The sequence below is a fragment of the Crinia signifera genome, chromosome 4, assembly GCF_055691185.1.
Source record: "Crinia signifera chromosome 4, ASM5569118v1, whole genome shotgun sequence".
Classification (NCBI taxonomy): domain Eukaryota; kingdom Metazoa; phylum Chordata; class Amphibia; order Anura; family Myobatrachidae; genus Crinia; species Crinia signifera.
In genome coordinates this window covers 128,832,411-128,858,255 of record NC_139220.1, presented here as the reverse complement: position 1 = coordinate 128,858,255, position 25,845 = coordinate 128,832,411, and the positions used below count along the sequence as shown (strand labels likewise).

At 45.7% G+C, this 25,845-nt stretch overlaps 1 protein-coding gene across 1 annotated transcript in view; it reads left to right on the top strand.

Annotated features, from left to right (window-relative positions):
- The window catches only part of NTN4 (netrin 4), a 139,870-nt gene that overhangs the window by 43,589 nt on the left and 70,436 nt on the right, over positions 1 to 25,845 (top strand). Inside the window, exon 3 of the mRNA XM_083182428.1 lies at positions 17,205 to 17,483. Coding sequence (XP_083038554.1) covers positions 17,205 to 17,483 — 279 coding nt within the window. The remainder of the gene's footprint in view (positions 1 to 17,204; positions 17,484 to 25,845) is intronic.

Here is a 25,845-nt window from a genome sequence, read left to right as displayed (position 1 = left end):
TCCCCTAGTCCCCAATACCATTTGGTAGATGGGATTCTCTAGTTCTTAATTCCATTAAAATCTAAGAAAACTATTTCCGGGAACTGGAGATATCTGCAGTCAAGCAAGCTGTCCTCTCACCAGAAAATTATGTATAATAAGCCCATTCCACTATACACCCCTCCTCTGCATATTATACATCCTCTACCACCCTGGAAGTTATGTATCAGGGCCCCTTCATTCAGCCCAATGTCCCCATCTCCCACCATCTGTGCAGTAAAGGGGTAATTAGTGGAAATTACTGATCCAGGCCCTACATGCTGAGTGGTTGATATAATACCCCTTACCACCCGCGGGACATCAAAACTTCCCTCACCCCTACCACTGGAGGATCGGTAGGGGCCCCAATACATTGCTATGCCTAGGGGTCTACACTGCTGTTGACGCCCCTGTATGTATATATATGTATGTATATGTATGTGTGTATATATATATATATATATAAATCAAACGGAATACCGGCACTCCCAGTTTCTTTGAATAAACACTATGCCCGGGTGCCAGAGACGCGGACAAGTCCGGATATCCAAGGCAATACAAATGAAGCAGCACTCTCGGGTCTTGTAACACCAATAATCAATGGCAGGACACAGCGGTCTCAAGCTTGAGACCGCTGTGTCCTGCCATTGATTATTGGTGTTACAAGACCCGAGAGTGCTGCTTCATTTGTATTGCCTTATATATATATATATATACTAGGTGATTCATCGCGCCCTACGGGCGCTCTTCACACCGGCGTAAGGGGCTACGCCCCTTAATTTGTGAACATTTGTATTGTGAGAAATATGGTTAGAATTGTATGAAAGATGCCCTGTATTGCAGCTTCTGGCAGTGGGTGAGGGTCCAGCGTGGCAGCACAGGAGTACCGGACGGTGGCCCTGAGTCAGTGTCTCCTCCTACTGGGTGGGAGTTAGGGTGCATGAGAGCAGGAGGCTGGGATATGAGGCATGATAGGGGTATGTGGGCAACACAGCGTCAGCGATTACCCAGTGGTGGAAGTTACGGTTCAGGAGAACAGGAGGCTGGGTAGTGATAGGGGTGTGTGGGCATACGGGGGACTAAAGAGGGTGGTGGACACTGTGCAGCTTCTGCCAGTGGGTGAGGGTCCAGCGTGGCAGCACAGAAATACAGGAGTCAGTGTCTCCTCCGACTGGGTGGGAGTTAGGGTGCATGAGAGCAGGAGGCTGGGCGGTAAAGCATGATAGGGGAATGTGGGCAACACAGGGTGAGCGGGTCTCCACTGGCGGAAGTTACGGGGCAGGAGAACAGGAGGCAGGGCAGTGTCCTCCCACATTGATGGCAAAAGTATTCAACATCGGCCATAAACCATCGATTATTTGAAAATCATTGATGGTCGATGGGCATCCCTAGAACTGGAGGAGGGTGGGGGACAGTATGCAGCTCCCGGCAGTGGGTGAGCGTCTCCTCCCACTGGGAGGGAGTGAGCGTGCATGAGAGCAGGAGGCTGTATAATAGTGGTATGTGGGCAAGACATTGATAAAAGTTGTGGCGCTGGTGCAGAGGGCAGTGGGGAAACCTGCAGTGCGGCAGCCAGGGCCGGATTTCCCACCTAGGGGCGGTACCTGCTTGTGGTGGTACAGGATCCCCCATTGTCACGGGGGTACGTGAAATGCGGGAGCGGGGGCCGCGGTGGTCCGCTGGGGGGTGGAATTGCCGGAAGGGGGTCTGGGGGGTCTGCAAATTGCGGGAGGGTGGGTGGTGTGTGGGGATCCGCGGTTAGCGGGAGGGGGCGGGGGTCCGCAAATCGTGGGCGGGGGTGCGGGGGGGCTTGAATCGTGGGAAGGGGGGTCCGCAAATTGCGGGAGGGGGGTTGTCGGGGTTAGTGAATTGCGGGAGGGGGGGTTGCGGAGGTCCGTGAATTGCGGGAGGGGCGCGTGGGGTGCCGTGAATTGCGTGAGGGGGGCATGAATCGCGGGAGGGGGGGTCCCCGAATGTGTGAATTACGGGGCTGTCGCAAATCGCGAGAGGTGCCGAGGGGGCCCGCAAATCGCGGGAGGGGGGTGCTACGGGGGGTTTTGTGAATCGCGGGAGGGGGGGTCGTGGGGGGTTGCGAATCGCAGGAAGGGGGGTGTGGGGGGTGCCGTGAATTGCGTGAGGGGGGCATGAATCGCGGGAGGTGGGGTCCCCGAATGTGTGAATTAGGGGGCGGTCGCAAATCGCGAGAAGTGCCGAGGGGGCCCGCAAATCGCGGGAGGGGGGCGCTACGGGGGGTTCCGTGAATCGCGGGAGGGGGCGGCGCGAATTGCGGAAGGGGGGTCGCAAATCACAGTAGGGGGGGTGCCGTGAATCGCGGGAGGGGGGGTCGCGGGGGGCCCTTTTAATGCCGGGAGGGGGGGTCGCAGGGGTCCCGCGAATCGCAGGAGGGGAGGATGCAGGGGTCCTGTGAATCGCGGGAGGGGGCTCGCGGGAGGGAGGGGTCGCTGGGGTCCCGCGATTTGCGGGAGGGTCGCGGGGGTCCCGCGTTTCGCGGGAGGAGGTGGTTGCGGAGGTTCAGCGAATCGCGGGAGGGGGTGGTCGGGTCTGGGACGGATATTAGACAGCACTTACATCGACAGCCATTACATCGACACCATTAGTTCGACAGCTCAATAGGTCGACATGGTTTTAGGTCGACATACCATTAGGTCGACATGTCATTGTGTCGACAGCTCATTAGGTCGACATGTTTTTAGGTCGACACTGCCATTAGGTCGACAGAGTCTATGTCGACAGTCAAAAGGTCGACATGGGTTTTTTCACTGTTTTTTGGCCGAAATGTCGACACAGTCGACATGGACACAGTTTGAAGTGTACCGCAGCCGCTCGCTATGCTTCGGGCACGGTGCCTCGCTGCGCTCGGTACACTATTTTAGTCTCCCACCACGCCCTAGTGGATAGTAGGGCATGAAATACCGCCTGTCGGCACATGTCGGCTCAATAAACAGTGAAAAAACCCATGTCGACCTTTTGACTGTCGACATAGACACTGTCGACCTAATGGCAGTGTCGACCTAAAAACATGTCGACCTAATGAGCTGTCGACCTAATGAGCGGTCGACATATTGACATGTCGACATATTGACATGTCGACCTAATGGTATGTCGACCTAAAACCATGTCGACCTATTGAGGTGTCGAACTAATGGTGTCGATGTAATGGCTGTCGATGTAAGTGCTGTCTAACAATAGTCCGGATACCGGGGTGGTCGCGGGGGTCCCGCGAATCGCGGGAGGGGGGTCGCGGGGGTCCCGCGAATCGCGGGAGGGGGGTCGCGGGGGTCCCGCGAATCGCGGGAGGGGGGGTTTGTGGGGGTCCCGCGAATCACGGGAGGGGGGGTCGCGGGGGTCCCGCGACTTGCGGGAGGGTGGAAAGCGGGGGTCCCGCGAATCGCGGGAGGGGGGGTGCGGGGTCCTGCGAATGGCGGGAGGGGGGGGTCACGGGGGTTCCGCAAATCGCGGGAGGGGGGGTCGCGGGGGTCCCGCGAATCGCGGGAGGGGGGTCGCGGGGGTCCCGCGATTCGCAGGAGGGGGGGGTCGCGGGGGTCCCACAAATCGCGGGGGGTCCCGCAAATCGCGGGAGGGGGGGGCGCGGGGGGTCCCGCGAATCGCGGGAGGGGGGTCGCGGGGGTCCTGGCAGAGGGTAGGGATGTGCAGGAGTAATGGTGGATGGTGGCTGTGGAGTAATGGTTGATGGTGGGCGTGTACTGTAGCCCTGGCTGGGCGGGGGGAGGTGATGTCAAGGGGGTGGAACGTCAAACACATGAAAGTGAAACTGTCCTACACAGGAATGTTCTCCACAGGGGTTGAGTGACAGATCTGGCTAAATATATAAGAGATATTTTTTATTATTATTATTATTATTATTATTATTATACATTTGGTCTATCTATAATACTTTAACTGACCCAGCGTATACTGAGTGTCCATCTCTGTGCTTTGCTCCGCCCCTCTGGAAACCCCCTTCTGAAAATCATGCGTTTGCCCCTGCTGTGTTTCTATGGGTGGGCCCTTAAAATGCTGGAGGGTTCCCTGCATCCCGCCCCCTGCACGCCCATCAGTGAGGAAACTGCTCGGCGAGTTGTGTACTACGGGGATTTGCACATGCGCATATTCACCCAATGTGCAAACCCCCACCATCAGCCGGGGGGAGTGAATTCCAATGCTGGAAACGTTTATGAGATGCTACTCTGATAAAGCATGTTACAGTTATTATAATGTGGATGCAGCAAACACTTGTATGTACCACTTGGTTGACAGCTTTGTTGAATACTTTCAGTATCATTTCATACTTTGGAGTAAGCGAGACAATTTCTGTTTAACCGCTGGCAACGAGTCCGAGCAGGCCTTTCACATGCTTACTTCTACTCTTGTTTACCTGCAGAGAACAGGTACATATTTAAGAAAAGCCGGGAGCCATAAATCTTTATTCCGAAAGAGAGAGAAGGCGTGGGTTTACTTCAGGCAAAAATATTTTGTTTTAGGGACAAAACAGGAGAATTTGTTATTAAATATAGTTTCATAAGGCTCCTATATATTAGGGCAACATCTCCCCTCAGAGAAGTTGCCTGCAAGGTCCCGGGCAGCAGGATCGCAAGTGATATATATATATATGATGCAAAAAGACCAGATGCAATATATATCGCATGTGATCCCAGCCAAGCCATGATATTGCTTGTGCAGCCGGTGCGACTCACAGGTTTGGGTGCGATGCGCATGGAACTGCGCATCTATTGGACCTGCTGTCAATCACCTGCAAAACTCCCCGTCACACCTGGTTGGTAGAACCCTGGCGGGATCCCATTATTGGGGGTCCGCACTCTCTCGGCCAGTGCGGACCAGGGGACCTTGTATAAAAAGTTTCCCCCGGCTGTGTCATTACAACACTGGCTGTTGGAGCCCAATGTTGCTTTCAAAATACCGGGGACCTCTAGTCTTCTTGTTCCCCATATTTTTGGAACCATGACCCCTCCAAGAGCACAGTTTACGTCGCCCTTTTTTATGTCAAAATTTTTCTGGTATGGCCTTTTAACAATGTCGACCTAATGCATGTCAACCTATTTCATTAGTTGACCTACTGCCTGTGGACCAATAGTGGTCGTCCTAAATACTGTCGACCTAGACCACTGTCGACCTAACGACGGGTACATGCTCTATATGTAGCATTAGTAAGCAAGTAGTGAGAATCTGGGTCAACTCTCTGGCCAGTATTCAATGTGAAATTTTCTCCGTGCATGGCGAGAGATTTTTTCTCTTGCCATGCACTCTCCGTGTTCCGGAGCCTCCTGCTCCCCCTATTCAACGTGTTAAAGACTCGCCGCCACTCGCGGCGAGTCTTAACCCCTGCAGCGGACGAGCGTCCGCGGCAGGGAGCTGTCAGGGAGCCGGGGGACGTAGCAGGCAAGAGAGATTAAAGTCTCTCTTGGCTGCTGCAGGGGATATGGGGAGGGGAGCAGGGCTCCCCTGGACCCAGGCAGCACAGGCTGCCCCCCCTATAGCCAGCGGGGGACCCAGTATTCACTGTACCCGAACGTGCATCGGGTGCAGTGAATATATGAATATCTAATGAGCGGCTCGAGCGCTCCGGCCCCCTGCTGGCTGCACTGTGTAAAAAAAAAAAAAAATGTAAAAAAATATTTTTTTTAAAATTAAATATATATTCATGTGCTATAGGCACATGAATAAAAATAACATGCCCCTTCACAGAAAAAAAACCTGATTTTTTTACACCAAAATTAAAAAAAACACCCTTTTAGTTTAAAAGTTCACATTCCTGCTCTCCATCAAAAGATGGAGAATTTCTACACGGAGAGAGACGGCGAGAATCACTTAGAAAGACGGAGAATATTTCACATTGAATAGGGTGGCTCGCCTTTGGAGAAAAAAAACCTCTCTCCACCGCGTGAAAAGCACAAACTCTCCAGAAATCACAGCGAATTTTTCTCATTGAATACTGCCCTCTGTCTCAATCTAAATGAGAAGATTCTTACAAATATTTGCTTAGTGCTGTATAATTATAATTACTTTCTGTTTGGACATCAGTGGAAGCTGTCTGTGTTCACATGCAAAACTTTCTATTCACAAATCTCTCTTTGTCGTTTGTTTTATTATACTCTGTATATTACCTCTCTTCCCCCGTCTTCCTCGACTCTGCCTTTGCCTTTCTCTATTTTATAGAATTTGACGGCAGATAAGAACCACTTGGCCCATCTAGTCTGCCCCTTTTTTTAAACATGTTACCTCAAACCATATTTGATCCTTATTTTTTTGTAAGGATATCAATATGCTTATCCCAAGCATGTTTAAATTGTACTACTGTATTTGCATCTACCACCTCTGTTGGGAGGCTATTCCACTTATCTACTACTCTTTCTGTGAAAAAATTCTTCCTCGCATTTCCCCTGAATCTTCCTCCCTCTAGTTTCAGTGCATGTCCTCGTGTTCTGTTGCTCCTCTTCCTGTGAAGAATGTCTCCCACCTGTACCTTGTTAAAGCCCTTGAAAGTTTCTATCATGTCCCCCCTTTCCCTTCTCTGCTCTAAAGTATACATATTAAGATCTTTTTTATATGTATATCGCATGGTGTAGTGGGTAGAGAATTGTATAACTGCCTTTTAAGAACTGAGTTGAACAGCCTGCTCTAGCCAATGGTTGAGGAAGTATGTGGGTGTAACACTAAACATGGAAGGAAAATATGACTAGGAATTTTAAAATAATCACATTGAGGTCAAAAAAGTAAGTCCTTAAAATAGCATAATTTAAGCCATTTCAGACTCAGATATTTCAATGGCAGATTATAAAATTGTCTCTAAAGCTCCACAATAACTACAGTAATTATACAATTATAATAGAAATACCACAGATCCAAAGTCATTACTATTACAGGCAGTAAGCTAAATAATACCGCTTTCACATTGCATGAAAACCAAAGTTATTGCCGGGTCGACCTGGGTTGAGGTGTGGTGTGAAAGCACCTAACCTAATAACCCGTGTTGACCAACCCTGCAATTCAACATGGGTTATTAAAAGGGTTAAACCCAGGTCGCCCTGTGAATAATGGGTGAGCTGAAGCCCAGGTAGGTTTTGAGGAGATGGGGTGTGAAGTCGACTGGCAAGAATTAGGAGTGTATGTGTGGTGAGCTGATTCGGTCACTTTGCTTGAGGATACCCTAATAAATTGAGATTATGCCTTGTTTATTCTCTTCATCTCCTCAAAGCATACCTGGACTTCAGCTCTCCACATTGCCAGGTACCCCAAACATATTTGGGACCTCCCCCCTCACACCACCTATAGAGGTTCAAGTTGAGCTTCTACCAAATATTAAAGGATAATTGGGACCGCACATCCTTGGCCACAAACTTTATACCAGTGAGCTCCACACTAGGGCAATATAGGAAAGGACACCTGTAGCAGGACACCTGTAGCATTCTTACTGGACTTGACCATATGCGCGAATATATTTTATATGATTTTTTATGACATTCTATTGTCTTTTATATGCTTCAAGTTCTACATTAAATATATATTTTTTTCCATTTTGGATTTATTGATTTGGGGAGGGGAGTGATGCCCCCTTGTGTATGTTTGTATCTCACCCCCCAGCACCCTAGTGCCTAACCCTAAACCCAGTAATTACTTCTGGGAACTGTCAGAACTCAGAGTGTCAAGATACCACTGTTGGGAGGGGCAAAACTAGAACTTTGTGGGCCCCATTACAAAATCTTGAAAGCCCTCACACCCACCGCCATTGTATCAACAATGCCCCTTAGGGATGCAGGAAAAAGAGTGAGGGGAGTTAGTGACAAAAAAGGTGCCAGGAGCAGAGAGAGAGAGAGAGAGAGAGAGAGAGAGAGAGGGTGTCAGGGAGAAAAAGAAAGGGACAAGGAGTATAGTGAGAGATGATGCATTAGGGAGAAAGGGTGTCAGAGGGAGAGTGGGAGGAGCAAGAAAGAGGGAGTGAAGCAAGAAAGATAGAGAGTGTCAGGGAGGGAGAGAGAAAGACAGAGGAGCTAGAAAGTAAGAGAAAGTGTCAGGGAGAGAAAAGGGTAAAGACAGAATTAAAGAGTGTGTTAGAGAAAGATTATGTCAGTGAGAGAGAAACAGTGTCAAGGACAGAGTCAGGGAGAGAAGGAGAGTGACGGAGTGAGAGTCAGGAGGGAGATAGAGAACAGTGTCAGGCAGAGAAGGGGAAGAGTTTATGTCAGGGAGGGAGAGAGACAGTGTCAGAGAGGAAGAGATAGAGAGACAGTGTCGGGGAGGGAAGAAGACAGTGTCGGGAAGAGAGAGGGAGGGAAAGAGACAGTGTCAGGAAGAGAAAGAGAGAGTCAGTGTCAGGGAGAGAGATAAAGAGCCTAGCCATAACTAAACATTTTGGTGCACTGTGCCATATACAGTACAAAATAATGACAGGTATAGGACTTCATGGGGAATAGGTATGGTTCCAAAATAGTACCACTTCATGTTACGCAGTACAAACTCTACATTACATAAATTATGCCACACAGTAATGCCACTTATATACATTACATTAGGTCGAGACCCTCATATACATTACCCCAGATAAAGCCCCCTTTACACATTGCTCCAGGTAGAGCCCCCTTTTATACATTACTCCAGGTAGAGCCCACTTTTATACATTACTCCAGGTAGAGCCCACTTTTTTACATTACTCCGGGTAGAGCCCCTTTTACACATTACTTTATGTAATGTGTAACATTACTTATTTTACATGTTATTGTAGGTAGAGCCCCCTTTTGCATGTTACGCTAGGAAGAGCCCCTTATACACATTATGCCAGGCAGAGCACATGTTACACATTATGCCAGGTAGGGCCCCCTTTTATATGTTATTCCAGATAGAGCCCCCTTATTCACATTACAGCAGGATAGAGCCCTCATTACACATTAAGCCAGATAATATGTAATACACCAGGCAGATCCCCTATACACATTCTGCCAGGTAGAGCCCTCCTTATGCACATTACATTAGTCAGAGCGCCATTTCACATTACACCAGATAGAGCCCCTGTTACGTTACCCCAGGTAGAGCTCCACTTAGTAGATCACCATTACATATTATACCAGTCAGAGCCCCATTATACACATTTCACCAGGTAGAGCCCTCGTTAAACACTACACCAGACAGAGACCCTTTTACAAATTATGCCAGACAGAGCCCCTGTAACACATCACACCAGGTAGAGCCCCCTTATATACATTACTCCAGGGTAAGTCCCCTTATACACATTACACCAGGTATAACCCTATTACACATTAGGCCAAGTAGAGCCCCATTTACACACATTACTCCAGGTAGAGAAGGGGAGCGGGGGGGTGTAGAGAGAGAGAGAGAGAGAAGGAGAGAAAGGTGGAGGGGCGAGATAGAGAAGGGAGGGAGGGAGAGCGAGTACTACCTGATTTTAGCAGCTGCAGAGTATTCTGATGGGGGCAGGCACTTCCCGGCCTTAGGCCCACCTCTTAAATGCCCACACACAACGAGTGCCTTATACTACATCCTCCCTGCATCTGCAGCCTGGGGGGGCACTCATTGCGGGGTGAAACGAGGAGAGCTGCGGAGCTTGGATGTATCCTGTGACTGGGTGCAAGGGGAACAGCGGGCCCTTGAAGCATCCAGGGCCCCATAGGAGCTGCACACCCTGCAACGACCTTGGTATTTATGTCACTGACTTTCGGTCTTCTGACTACAAGGACCCCAACTGCATATTGTTACATATAGAAAAACATCATGTGGTTTTTCATTTGAAACTACCCCACCACCCCACATCCTCCAAATGGTTGCTCTAGTAAACATTGTTGACTGCTAAGTAATTTGAATTAAATAATGGTGTGCAGACATATTTAATATTTGTCTCACCTTTCAGACTAGGCTGGGTCTCGCCAACACCCTGATCTGCACACAAGAGCCATGTACAGTACAATAAAAGGGAAATGCATAAATGTCTTTTTTAGCCTCATTTGCTATCTACTGTAACTATGCAACACCCTCTAGTTTCAGCTTACTACTGTATAACTTCAAATAAATAGCTTAAGCTTTTATTAGATTTATATGGCTTCAACATATATATAACATATAACAATATATACCTGGTTATTACAGACTGAATCTATATGCAGGGCCAGATTAAGGGGTGCTCAGGCTAGGGTTCCCCTGTGGCTGGCATGTATTTAAGAAAAAAAATATATATACTGTATATATATATATATATATATATAAAAGAGAGAGGCCCTTTCCTGCGCTAATGGAATGAGAGCAGCACCTCTGAAGGGTCCTCTGCTAGACAAGACCCAGTCAAATAGACATCAAAAAAAGGGGGGAGATAAGAGTGCGCTAATGAACAATAAATGTCACTTAGAAAATTGTATATTTAATATAAAATATAAAAAGTACACATATACATCATGTACAATAAAAGAACCCGGTACTTCTTTACTTTCACGGCGCCAGCATGGCGCCGTGCTACTTCCGGCTTCTATGCTCGCCACAAACTATGTAAAATAAAGGAACTTAACGCCATGCCAACATGGATAGTTCATACCTCCACTATCCATGTTGGCATGGAGTTGATTTTAAATAGCGTGGCGAGCGCAGCGAGCCACCGAGCCCGCAGCGTGGGCGAGCGAAGCGAGCCCCGCAAGGGGACTCAGACGCACGGCACCATGCTGGCGCCGTGAAAGTAAAGAAGTACCAAGAACCCTTCTTGGGGTATCACAAATACACAATTGGTGAACATCAGTAGTAATTGCTCAATTCAGAGATTTCTTGATCACAGATAGAAGGCCCAACACGTTTCGTCAAATCAAGACTTCATCAGGGGCAGAAATTGCAATCAGCAGTAACTATGAATGTTCAGTACAAAAAAGACTTAGGAGTCAGGTGTCTCAAAAATAATCCGGTAAGCTTCCAGCAATCAGAGAAAATAGGGGATTTTTCTAGCTTGGTATAACCAATCAAAGATATTTGCCAGATGTAATAGAATCCTCAAAGTAAATTGGCAAGGATAAGAGCAGTCACATACAGCAGGGGTTCACCAGCAGGGGTTCACCTTCTGCAAAAGTCCCTGCTTCCTGGGGCTGCTGCTGGCTTTGGCTGTTTGAAGCCGCTCTGGAAGGTTTGGGGGGCTCGGGCATGGTTGGGAATTTATGTGTTCGGGCGCCCAAACTCCCGAATGCTCCCGGGCAGCCCCATACTTTCCTGAGCGGGCCCTGATCACTGGGGCGAATAGGGGCAGGGGCAGAGGCAGGGGAGCCCCAGCAATATATCATACAATCGCTGCGGTGGTGACTGTCAGGGAGGTGCATGGAAGTGGGGGGGGGGGGGGATTGCGGGGTGGTGCACCAGTGGTGCACAGCTGCATCACTGGTGCACATCTACTTATCGGTAGTATATTGCTGCTTTGAGCAATAAAATGTTTAATAATCCTTAGTGACTTGGGATGTTAGGTTTGATGCATCAAGCATTGCATTTTGCTTGCGATGCATCACACCACTCGTCGCTAGCATAACAGTGCTTATTAACAATGTATGCTTGAACAAAATTACAAAGGACATCGATGTTAGTACTCAAGGTCATAAACCAGCAAGTACTATATATGCATGCGTGTAATCACGCACGTGCGGCATGGGGTGCTGGAAGGAATTTGGTTACATTATTTTCCGTTTCGGAAATGTGAAAAAGATGCGCAGATCAATGGAAAAATGGACACGTGCCATTTTTATGGCTATTTTTGTAGAGCTCCTGCCTCCAGCGCTGGACTCGGGAGAGTAAGTATCAAAAAAATGGGTGCAGCATGTGTGTTGTGAGCCCACCTGGGACTCAGGGCCTTGTGTGCACCGCACACACAATGCACCTATTATACATATGCCACTGATTGCAATGTGGCTGGGGCTGTCTAGATAGATAGTCAATAGGTCAGCACCAAAAGGTTGACATGTAATGGGTTGACAGGGTCAAAATGTCATTAAGGAAAATGTCGATATGAAAAAGGTAGACACATGAAACGGTTGACATTAGTTTTTCACATTTTGGAGTGTCTATGTCGACACCTGGTGTCATGGACCCCAATTAGTGTAATGCGTACCCTCGCATGGCTCGCTTAGCTCTCCATGCTTAAGGCTTGGTGCCGCGCTTCTCTCACCACACTTTACCGTTCACATTTGTACTACACGTGGTTGGTAAAGTATGAAAAAGTCCAAACAATTAAGAACAAAAAACGTGACAAACTCATGTCAATCTTTTCATGTGCCCACCTTCCTATCGACCTTTTGTCCATATCGACCTATTGCATGCTTACCTTTTGACCCTGTCAACCAATTGCATGTCGAGCTTACTTGGCCAATTATGTGAGATGATCATTTTATGATTAGGATGTTTCTGATCATATACAGTCTAAGGATAAATGTGTGAGTAGTGGGGCATGCCATTTTCATAAATGATACGCAGCAGATTGCTTGGTGGTGACACAGTTATTGCGTGTGTTAGATAAGTACCATATGGTAACACAAATGTCAAGACCCAGATGGTTTAAATATTTCCCTAAGGCAATTTATTTTATTAACCAAGGGTTAACTGAACACTATGGTACCTATCTACCAGGTGTGCCGAGCTTATATGTACATACATACTAATGTTTAACTGTGCTTTTTATGTCCAGATGTGCTACTAAATCAAAGTACAGTCATGCTGTCAGAAGCCACAAAAGTTAAATTTCTAACACAAGATCACACGTTTTACTCAATAGTGGTTTTAATCCATACTGTCTGTCTTCCTTACCTGACACCTTTCACCGATCCAGACTTGGAAACATGAACTGTTATTGAAACATAGAGGAATCTTAATAGGAGATTTTGTGCAAAAGAGAGGTATTGAAAGTGAGCTAGAATTCTGTATTTTATTAAGGGTCGGGGGCAGCTTCTAAAAAAAGTATTATTCATTTTAAAGCACAGGATCAGCCTTACTTCCGTTCTGCTTGGACAGCTTTTATATACTGGATCTCAAATTTTACGCTACATTTGCACTTAACTTCATTTTGGAAGCCAGAAAAGTGGTACATATTTACCCTGTAGGCATAGGTGTAACTCTGGCAGGCAATGGAGTCATCTGCCGCCAGGCTCCTGCTCCCAAGGAGGCACCTCTTCTCCCCTGCGAGTTTGAATCAGTTCACTTAAAGTCATTAATATCACTTCTGTGGCCGACTCCCCCACCTAGCAGTACCATAGATGTCACATTCTCTTTGTTTTAAACCATACTTGCCTACTTTTGAAAACTAGTTTCAGGGAGATTATAGTTGGTAGTAGAATTTTGCACAGCGCCCCATTGTATTTCATGTGTTTGATGTGTTTGTACAACTTAAATACAAGATGCCGCAAGTTACCTCATTTAAATCTAAAAATATTCCAAAATACAGAATGATCCGTTATTCAATATGCTTCTGGTCCTGAGCATTTTGCATAAGGAATACTTAACCTGTAGTCACCTCATCCCAACTGCCGGTGCTCTGACAGGAGGGCGAGGGCAAAGAAGACCCTTGCGGGCTTGCTGCGTTCGCCACACTGCGGGCCCAGTGACTTGCTACGCTCGCCACAGGTTCTATTCTCCCTTATGGGGGTCAGACTGCGCTAATATTAGTAATGAAAATCTAACACTAAAAGTGAATGCAAGTAACCTTCATAAAATATTCAGTTTTTAATTAGGAGTAAATGAAAAAAATAATTAACAGCACATATCAGAAAAATTATGTAGTATAAAAATCAAAGCATGACATTAAAGTGGGTTTAAAAAATAAGAAATGGGGGGGGGGGGGATTTTGCCTTATAAAAAGTGACTGAAAAAATGTATATATTGTCCATACGGTACTCACCTCAGTCCATACGGTACCATATTAAAAATGACCAGCTGGATTAATGGATTATTGTGAGCCCGTTTGGATACGTTCCTATTCTGCCTCGATTTTGGAAACACAGAAAAAGAAAGAGAAATACACGCGCTAGAAACAATGTATAAGAAAAAGAAAACAATACATTTATTATACACAAATTTGCACTGGCCAGTGACACCTAATGTTTAAAATGACAATTATAAAAACATGTGTAACACACTGTTTACTGTTAAAAACCTGGCTATGGGTCAGTGGCGTAACTAAGTTTTGGGCGCCCCCCCGCCGTTAAGGGGGGGGGGCGCCGCCGCCCCGCCAATCCCCCGCCGCCCATGCAAACCCCCTTCCCCAATCCCCTGCATCCTTACCTATCGCGCTGGTCCCGGCGGCTCCGTTCTTCTTCTGCTGAGGACCACCACAAAATGGCCGCCCCCATACAGCAGACAGTTTCAGAGAACTGTGTGCTATATGGGGGCGGCCATTTTGTGGTAGTCCTCAGCAGAAGAACGGAGCCGCCGGGACCAGCGAGATAGGTAAGTCTGCGGGGGATTGGGGGGGTGTAACTATAGCACCGCAGCCCCCGGCGCCCCCACATGCACAGCGCCCCCCCGCGGTGGCGGGGGCTGCGGTGCTATAGTTACGCCGCTGCTATGGGTTCCTTAGTAGATCTCCTACTGAGGTAGTTTATGACACTCAGGACAAATGGACGGCAATTTTGAATGTCCACTGTCTGGCCAGACAATTTAAAATCAGAAACAATGAAGAAAAAAATACACAAGATGAGGATCCCAAATAAACTCGATTTCCACCTGCAGCTGAGTGCAGTGGCAAGTATACAGAGTTTGTTGTACCGGTACTTTCTTTTAGGCAGGCAGGTGAAGGATCACAAGAAAGAAGGATATGCAAGTATCCAAAGAAGGCGCTTAGTGTGAGTGGTTTGGCTAAGGAGCAGCAGTCTAAAAAAAGGGGTAGTCAGCCCCAATACAATATGCAAGAAGAAAAAGGGGGTGGTCGACTGCGCTAGGAGGGTTTATAAAAAAAAAAAAACATTTTTTGAGCATATAATCTTAAAAAAAGAATGGTCAGGTGTATAGTGAAAAAAGGGAGTTACAATTTATTAAAATAGACACAGTTGTACATATAAAAACAACAAATGACAAATGACTAAAAGTAATTAGATAGTCACCCTTTGATTTGCGACTGTCCAGTCCGCTGAATTATATGTGGGATAAAGAACTTGGATTTGTAATCCACTCAAGCAATTTTGACGAAGGATGGTTTTACATCGAATGATGGTGTCCCAATATAGACAATGATTTTCCAAGTAATGGACTGCAGGGGAACAGTGGGAAGGAAGATACCTCAGAATTTGTGGGGGGCCAATCCACTTTATCTGAGGGAAATTCAGACGGTGATGGTAGCTTTCTCAGTATTGGAAAATAATTTGTTACTCACCGGGAGAACTGAGTGCCTTCCTTGATAATACCGGGCTGTTGTTAGGGGGTAGCGTACCTCCAAAAGGATTGTATTCGCCTCGGATCGGTGGAAGGTCCAGGTGTTAATTCCTGTTGATGGAAGTATAGCTGAGAAAGGTAGTAGTCCCACTGGAAGATGGAATAATTTTTTCTTCCGGCTGCAGGTAGTAAGTGTAAATGGGATTCGATGTTGGTAGTAGCAGATCGGTGTCACTGCAGGTACGTCGCGGGGGTCTGTCAGGTCCTCTGACAGGAGGGCTCCAGTGTCTGACAAGCTATGATGATCCTGTGCAGGCTTCCCAGGAACTCCTGGGAAGCCTGCACAGGATCATCATAGCTTGTCAGACACTGGAGCCCTCCTGTCAGAGGACCTGACAGACCCCCGCGACGTACCTGCAGTGACACCGATCTGCTACTACCAACATCGAATCCCATTTACACTTACTACCTGCAGCCGGAAGAAAAAATTATTCCATCTTCCAGTGGGACTACTACCTTTCTCAGCTATACTTCCATCAACAGGAATTAACACCTGGACCTTCCACCGATCCGAGGCGAATACAATCCTTTTGGAGGTACGCTACCCCCTAACAACAGCCCGGGATTATCAAGGAAGGCACTCAGTTCTCCCGGTGAGTAACAAATTATTTTCCAATACTGAGAAAGCTACCATCACCGTCTGAATTTCCCTCAGATAAAGTGGATTGGCCCCCCACAAATTCTGAGGTATCTTCCTTCCCACTGTTCCCCTGCAGTCCATCACTTGGAAAATCATTGTCTATTATGGGACACCATCATTCGATGTAAAACCATCCTTCGTCAAAATTGCTTGAGTGGATTACAAATCCAAGTTCTTTATCCCACATATAATTCAGCGGACTGGACAGTCGCAAATCAAAGGGTGACTATCTAATTACTTTTAGTCATTTGTCATTTGTTGTTTTTATATGTACAACTGTGTCTATTTTAATAAATTGTAACTCCCTTTTTTCACTATACACCTGACCATTCTTTTTTTAAGATTATATGCTCAAAAAATGTTTTTTTTATAAACCCTCCTAGCGCAGTCGACCACCCCCTTTTTCTTCTTGCAGGTGAAGGATCACACTTGGAGCTCCAAGAAAGGGGAGCAAGAGGAGCCTGTGGCTGTATAACGCGTTTCTCCGCCTCCTAGCAGGTATCAGTGGCTTCATCAGATAGAAGGATGGGCAAACAGTACGAAGCGCCAGTCCTCACCGTATAGTCGATTTTGGAAAGACCTAGATGGCAAGGAAAATATTGAAGCTTGGCTTTATGGAGTGTAGAACCTCCTTCTGTTTCTTGGTGCCAATTAGATGTGTCATGGCCTGGATCAAGGTAGTCTCCCAATGTGGTGGCCTATATTTGGTCTGGAGGCTGGTCCGGGCTCTCAGGGCTTAAAGCAGCTGTTGTAGTACTATCTGGAGATTTCAGTCACTGGTAAAGTAACCAACGCGTTTCGCTCTTTAGTAGAGCTTTTTCAAGGTGTGTATGTGGCTGCACCCAGGGGATTTATATACCCCTGTCTATCAGTTAAGGGGCGGTTACTTAGCACAGTAATTAATCAATTAACATAAACAGACAATCTGTAAAGTGTCTATTTAGTTTATTGCTTTGTAATTATATTAATTATCTCATTACTATTGTATGTACTTAACTAGAAATCTCAGCAGTGCATTAAAACCTATAACTTACTTTATTAATAACTGTAATAATAATAAACTACCAGTGACAGATTTCTTTGCTCCTAATTAAAATCCTGTGTATGTATCTTATCACTTTAGGTCATTTATCGAGCTATGACACCTCCTTATTCGAGTGTGGATCCCTATAGCGAAGCAGCACAGGACCAGCTGAAGATCACAAACCTAAGGGTTCACCTGCTGAAGCAACAGCTGTGCCCATGCCACAACAAGGACTCGGACATCAAACCACAGTCTCTAGCACACTATGCTGTGTATGATTTCATAGTTAAGGGAAGCTGCTTTTGCAATGGACATGCAGATCACTGTGTTCCGACTGATGGGTTTCGACAAGTCAGAACAACCAGCAAACTCCAGGTGGTGAGTATAAAATGATTGTGCAATAGTACACAATGCAGGATATAAATGTTGATATACATGTAGGCTTGTATACAGTAGTGAATTGTGAAATCACTCATCAGTACATACCATAGTCATGTACTCAACCCTGAGTATATAGCCATTTTACTGTAATGCTCTCTGCATCATTTGCTTCTGTTTTTTTTTCTTTAGATCCTTTCAGTTTGTATTTATACTATTATTTAATTGTTCTCTAGTGACCAAATGGTATTTGCTTAATTGCTTTCATGGTTGAGTCTAAATCCAAGTTGCCTAAAGGACTTCTACCAAATCTATACCTGCCCCTCCCCCATAGTGCCTAACCCTAACCTTCCCTCCCGCAGTCTAACCATAACCTTCCATCCCGCAGCCTAATGCTGTGTAGACACAGTGAGATTTTGACTTGTGAATTTGACTATATACTCAAAATCACATAGCAAATATTTCAAATCACACCGTGCTTACCTGTGCAGCAATGTCTATTTCTACTATCTCGGAACGAGGGCCATGCTGCTCAGTTCAGTATGGCCCCCGCACCTCCTGGGTCACAGTTGTAACATCATCAGAGGTCATTTGTCCCATTTGGATCTATCATCTACCATGTTCTCAAACTTGGGAGAACTGCATAGGTAATGGTCTAACAGAAATGGACCTCATTTATGGTGCACAACAGAACCAGGTTGCAGGTTGAAACCAACTTGGGCATCCCCAAATGTAGTTGCATGTTGCAAATAGGAGGACTTGAGTGTAGGAAGAATGATCTTTACAAAAGACAATAGAGGCTGATTGTTTAATAGAGCAGTACAGAAACAAGTTTTGCAGGGTCACACAGTCATAGTCTCCAAATAGATTTACATGTAGCTATAGCTCTGGTGAAAGTTGATCCTGTTATACTGCATGTATTTAAGGGTTGGGATCATTGGGTCAACCACAACTAGGTCAACAAGCATTGGGTCGACCACAACTAGGTCAACAAGCATTGGGTCGACACCACTAGGTCGACATGGGTCAAGGTCGACATGGATCTAGGTATACATGACATTATGTCGACACAATCATTAGGTCGACATGGGCTAGGTCGACAGTCAAAAGGTCGACATGGGGGTTTTCACTGTTTTTTTACCCGAATGTCCACCCAGTCGACATGGACACAGTTTGAAGTGCACTGCATCCCCTTGCATCGCTCGATTCGCTCGCAATGCTTCGGGCACACTATTTTATTCTCCCACCATGCCCTAGTGCAGGGGTGTCCAACCTTTCACCTTCCCTGGGCCACATCAGAAGATGAAAATTTGGTTTGGGCCGCACATAAAATAAAATAACAGTAACGATACCTGATCATCCCAAAAAAACATAGAAAACATAGTTAACAGATTAAATTTACTTGGAAATGAAGTTAGTGAGATGTTTGACATTGTTTCTCACATTCTGACACAGAGAATAAGCCAAAATTCACATTCTGACACAGAGAATAAGCCGAAATTCACTTTCTGACACAGAGAATAAGCCGAAATTCACTTTCTGACACAGAGAATAAGCCGCAATTCACATTTTGATACAGAAAATAAGCTGAAATCCACATTCTGACACAGGGTGCCACAGTGCCATATAGCACATATGCCCCCACAGTGCCATATAACACAAATGCCCCCACAGTGCCATATAACACATATGCCCCCACAGTGCCATATAGCACATATGCCCCCACAGTGCCATATAGCACATATGCCCCCACAGTGCCATATAGCACATATGCCCCCACAGTGCCATATAAGACATATGCCCCCACAGTGCCATATAACACATTTGCCCCCACAGTGCCATATAGCACATATGCCCCCACAGTGCCATATAACACAAATGCCCCCACAGTGCCATATAACACATATGCCCCCACAGTGCCATATAGCACATATGCCCCCACAGTGCCATATAGCACATATGCCCCCACAGTGCCATATAGCACATATGCCCCCACAGTGCCATATAACACATTTGCCCCCACAGTGCCATATAACACATATGCCCCCACAGTGCCATATAACACATATGCCCCCACAGTGCCATATAACACAAATGCCCCCACAGTGCCATATAACACATATGCCCCCACAGTGCCATATAGCACATATGCCCCCACAGTGCCATATAGCACATATGCCCCCACAGTGCCATATAGCACATATGCCCCCACAGTGCCATATAAGACATATGCCCCCACAGTGCCATATAAGACATATGCCCCCACAGTGCCATATAAGACATATGCCCCCACAGTGCCATATAAGACATATGCCCCCACAGTGCCATATAAGACATATGCCCCCACAGTGCCATATAAGACATATGCCCCCACAGTGCCATATAAGACATATGCCCCCACAGTGCCATATAAGACATATGCCCCCACAGTGCCATATAAGACATATGCCCCCACAGTGCCATATAAGACATATGGCCCCACAGTGCCATATAGCACATATGTCCCCACAGTGCCATATAAGACATATGCCCCCACAGTGCCATATAAGACATATGTCCCCACAGTGCCATATAACACATATGTCCCTACAGTGCCATATAACACATATGCCCCAACAGACCTGTATTAAGTTGCACCGTCCGCCCCTCCACCTTCAGCACTGCAGTAGGACAAAGTGCTGTCCGCCCCAAGACACCAGCAACACACAGCGCTGTGCCGCCAGACATGCGTCCTTCCCTCCCTATGGCTGCCGACTGCATGCAGAATAGAGTTCCCGCCTCCACCGACGCCTGACATAGTGTAAGCGCCGTACTCCAGTGCGCGGGTGCGTGGTGACTGCTGGGACCGGACTTCAGGAATCAGAAGAAACATGAATGATCATGCCCGCAAAATTGCACTGGGCCGCATTACAAGCCAACCTGGGCCACATGCGGCCCGTGGGCCGCGGGTTGGACAAGCCTGCCCTAGTGGATGGTAGGGCATGAAATACATGTTGGCTCAAAAAACAGTGAAAAACCCCATGGGCGGGATGTTGTAACATCCGCGCCCATTATCGCTGGCTACCGCATTTTTAATAACGGCATATGCTATAACATATGCCGTTATTCATGCAAGGGACAGCTCTTGCGGTAAGAGCTGTCCCTTGCGATGCGGTGCCGGCGCTGGACTTCCGGGTCTGTGACCCGGGAGTCCATCTGCGCATGCGCAGACCCCGGCGCCGGCCGCAGGGCACGCTGGGAGGGATCCGTGACGGATCCCTCAAACAGCGCTGCGGTAAGAAGCCCATAGGCTTCTGCAGGGATTCGCCAGCTTTAGCTGGCGATTCCCTCCGCAGCGCTGACACTGCGGAGGCGCCATATAGCATATAGAGATGCGGTAGAAACCCCGAAAACGGGGTTTTTACCGCATTTCTGCTATATAGCATCCCGCCCCATGTCAACTGTTGAACTAGCCTAGTTGACCTAATGGTTGTGTCGACCTAATGTCATGTCGACCTTGATCCATGTCGACCTAGATCCATGTCGACCTTGACCCATGTCGACCTTAACCCATGTCGACTAAGTGATGTCGACCCAATGCTTGTCGACCTAGTTGTTGTAGACCTAATGACCGTATTTAATAGAATTTACATTGCACCTGAAAGACACACCTTGGTGGAGAAGCATACTTTCACATGCCCATTGTCCAGTGTGACATTGTCCAATGGGCAATGACTGCTTATTTATTTAAAGTTTCTTATATAGCGCAGCAGATTCCATTGCGCTTTACAATGGTAGACCGTGATAAAACAAACTGGGTAACGACAGACAGACTTGGAGGTAGGAGGGCCCTGCTGCAAGCTTACACTCTATATGGATATAGGAGGGAAACACAAGGACAGGCACCAGTAATAGCATAGCAGTCCCACCAAGTTACAAGTCCAGAGGGGAAGCTATATAATACATAAGTGCCTCAGAGGGTTATGCGTGTAGAAATTAAATATGATGGGCTTGCCTGAAGAGGTGAGTTTTCAGGGAACGCTTGAAAGTTTGGAGGCTAGTGGAGAGTCTTATTGTGCGTGGAAGGGCATTCCATAGGATGGGAGCAGCCCGATGAAAGTCCTGTAATAGTAAATGGGAGCTAGTGATCTCTGATCTTTAGCACATGCAGTCAAGATCTAGATAGATCTGCATATACATAAAGAACAATGTATGGGTGATCTAGCTAACTTGGAAATCGCCTACACTACATTGCTTAGAAAACATTGCTAAGCAGAATCGGCCCGAGTGTACAGGGCTGAGAATTTGTGCTGGTGTTTGCAATGTACAGTGTTTTGCACTGAGCTTACTACGTGGATTCCCTGACTACTCTATAAAACAATGCAAGAGGTTTTTTGACGCATTAGATATTGTTATTTTAGCTGCTTTACTTGCATGATACTTAACAAAGTAACTGAAGCTTGAGGTGTATCTGGGAGGTGTGTAGTAATCAGTTATTTGTGGTATTGTGTATTTAATAGCATTTTTCTGTGCTGACAGGTGTGATGAATACAGTATAGTAATATCATACAGAGGTGTGATTTGGTCTTATGCAAACACTGTGATTGGCTTTGAAGCAAACAGGAATCTAATATTAGCCATTGCTTCATAGTGTCAGAAATGTGTGTATCTATGGCTCACTTCAGAAGCCCTATCTGCAATACACACTTTCACATTCCATCCAATATATAGGATTTTCATGTTTTCAAGTGAGTCCATTATGATAACAGGCTGTAAACTTCCTTAACACAGTCTGGGAAATGTATGGCAGGTATTGGTTACTTCTGATAGCATAAATGAACTCAAACCATTTTCTGCTTAGGGAATTCAGCCCCTTCTCCCTTCTGAATGAACTTGAATCAGGGCCCTAATTCTATGAGAACCCTAGGGTGTATCTCATCTGGACCTGGTAATTTATCTGTATTGATTTTTAAAAGCCTCTTGAGTATCTCCTGTGAGGTGAATTCTGTGTTTATTTCTAGTGGGCGTATCCCTTTTGTGGCGCCTGTAGATCTACTGACTGCTCTTCCCTAGTAAAAACAGATGAGTAAGATATATTTAACAATTCTGCTTTATCCTTATCCTCAATAATGCTATTTCTGTTAGCGTTTGTTAACTATTTGTTATTGATGTATTTAAAAAACTTTTGGGGATTTGTTTTGCTTTCCATGGCTATTAGTTTTTCAGTTTCCCATTTAGCGGCTTTGATTACCCTTTTACACATTTTATTTACCTTTTTATACTTATGTGAATACCTCCTCGTCTCCATTAGCCTTGTATAATTTAAAACACTCTCTTCTTATTGCTTTCTATACTTTTTTGTTCAGCTATGATGGGTTTGTCCTGTTAATAATACCCGTATTTTCTTTTGGGATACATTTATTTGTTAATGTATCTAAAAGCTTTTTGAAAGTTTCCTATATTTCCTCTACATTTTCGCCTCAAATAGAGCATCCCATCCTATTTATTTTACAGATTTCCTAGATTATTAAAAATTTCCAGAAATTAACTATTTTGGATGGTCCCCTATATTGTTTTTTACAAAAGCTAATTTCCAGTGAAACCACATTGTGGTCACTGTTTCCTACAGTAGGTGTTCTATTACTTTGGTGTTTGATACCAAATCCACATTATTTGTTAAAACTAAGTCTAATATGTCTCTTTTATGATCTTTCAGTACATTTAGAAAATCCAAACTTTTAGCTGAAGTACTTATTTTTATTTCATTAGTCCAGTCTATGGGCCTTATTTTGGTTCATTCTTTCTGACAAAATCCTTCTTAGATGGACAAAACCATGTGCACTGCAGGGGGGGCAGATGTAACATGTGCAGAGAGAATTAGATTTGGGTGAGTAATTTTGTTTCTGTGCAGGGTAAATACTGACTGCTTTATTTTTACACTGCAATATAGATCTCACTTTGAAGTAAAACCCCACCCAAATCTAATTCTCTCTGCACAAGTAACACCTGCCCCACCTGCAGTGCACATGGTTTTGCCCATCTAAGAAGGATTTTGTCAGAAAGAATGAACCAAAATAAGGCCCTATGTCTGAGTAATAAAAATCCCCCAATAGTAGTACCTGCTTGTGGTGGTGTAAGTGCAGAAGTCTCCTGTCTGTGTAACGGGGTTAATGATCTCTGCAGGTCGGCGCAGATCCATGTTGCATACAGAAGCCTTTTCATGGGCTACTATATTTATTATTTATATATATCTATATATATCTAGAAAAAAGAGGGTAAGATTCTGCGCTTCCACTTGGATGCGACACGGTCCCTGGTAGTATCACCTACTACAAAGAATACAGTAAAAACAAAAGATAGGGGCCTGCGCTTCCTATTGGGAAGGATATTCCTTTATCCTATGGATGTGAAGTTTTCTTCTTTTAAAACAATTTTGACCTCAGGAAAAAACAGAAAGACATCTCATGGTGTAGACTAAATGGTAAGGGTTAAATTCCACTTTTTATAATGGTAAGATGCCCGTACCGTATGAGGGCCTCCTCTTAGGCCAAACAATGCACGTAGATCAGGGGTCACACATAATTTTTAGACCAGAATGTCAGATCCTTCCACTTCCCTCAGAGATAGAAATACAGAGGGGAAAAGACTCATAGCGTAAAAAGTAACTTTTTTAATAAATCCACATACATAAACATAAAATCACTCTTAATAAAATGCCTGGTACCGTATCTGGCCTTATAAAAAGGCTAAGTTTGGAGCTTAGTGTGGGGTCAGATGATAAGACCCGGGTGGACCACCGCACGTAGTCTCCGCAGAGCAGTCTCAATAACAGGTCCAGATAGGGATCCCAGGTACCTCCAGTTCACCAACGCGTTTCGACTTTCCAAGTCTTCCTCAGGGTGTGTGGAGGTACTCTGCTAGTTCCCATATTTATACTAGTAGTGGGTCAGCCCCTTGACTTCCTGCCACTCTATAATCCTATTGGAATACATTTTTAGTTGAGGTGTCTTTAACCCTTTCAAGTACAACATCTAGTCAGGCCCGACAGCCCTAGAGCTAGTAGCAGATCCAATGGTGAGCCACTTTAAAATAACAACATTGTTCAACAATGAATGTAGACCATTTGTGAATTAAAAAAAATTACACTTAATTAAAAAATTTAAACCAGACTGTTTGAATTGCAAAAAAAAAAAAAAAATGGACTGCAAAAGGGTAAGGGGGGAATTCAGCTGTTGGCGCAAGGTGCGAATCACCATTGCCAAAGTGTTTAAATGTCAGCAATGGCACTCGATCTTGCACCCTTCACCTGGCTGGCCAGACCCACACAAAAGTGCTTGTTACCCTATGGGGGAGTGAACATGTATGTGTGAGATCGTCCTTCTGTACAGCGCGGCTCTTGTCGAGCTGATTGGCCAGGCAAATGGATTAGCCCAGAATTGAATTCCCCCCTTAGTCCCCTTTGTTCATGCAGCTTTCATTTTCTTTTCGCTGCCCATTCCTTGAAACAATGGACTTCAGCATTTATTTGTAGTCTATCCAAAAAAGTTGCATTATGAGTTTTGTCAACTGAAGTGAGAGGCACGGCATTTCCCCTTAAACTCAAAGGAATGTCATGTGAACTGAAGAACTATTTGGTGCCATGCTCTAAAGGAACTTCCACTTTTAAATATTGAGTGGATGAGTGAGTTCATAGAAGGTTCAGTAAATATGAATTCTCTCACAGGAGCATGTAAATGAGAACTTCAGCATGATACTGATGTCTGTACACACTTAAACTCCTGTAGGTATATGTAGACCTGAAATGCAAGAACTACACAGAGTACACTCCTTATCTGAATGTATGCCAGTGACTGGCACTAAATGACAATAGGTCTCTAACTTTGGCACAGAATATAGCAAACTAGAGACGTGAGTCAAAACCGCATTGCTACAATAAATTTTGTTTATTTTAGATGCTGGGAACTTTACTATAAAAAAAAATCTATCAACCAAACTTTTAACTGTTAAGGTATCATAATCTGGAAAGACACTTAATGGATCCCCCTGCGAACAAAACCAGTTGATTCGCAAGGTGATTGACAGCCGGGGGGCTAACTGTAAAAAGTTGCGATCCTGTGAGCACCCACTCAGACGCTGCATGGCTGCTCCCGACCTGGCGTGCGGCCTGCATAGCGTGACAGTAAGAGGTCACGCTGCACAGGCCACACTGTCGCACATCGCAGATCTTGATCTCACCTCCCGGCCGCACCGCATGCATGCTCTGCTGCTGCTGCCTTGCACCCGGAGGCACCAGGAACTGCTGAGGTCTGCCCAGTCCCAGGCCACCCGACAATGTAATTAAATTCTAAATTGCAGTGTAAGAATAAAGCAGCCAGTATTTACT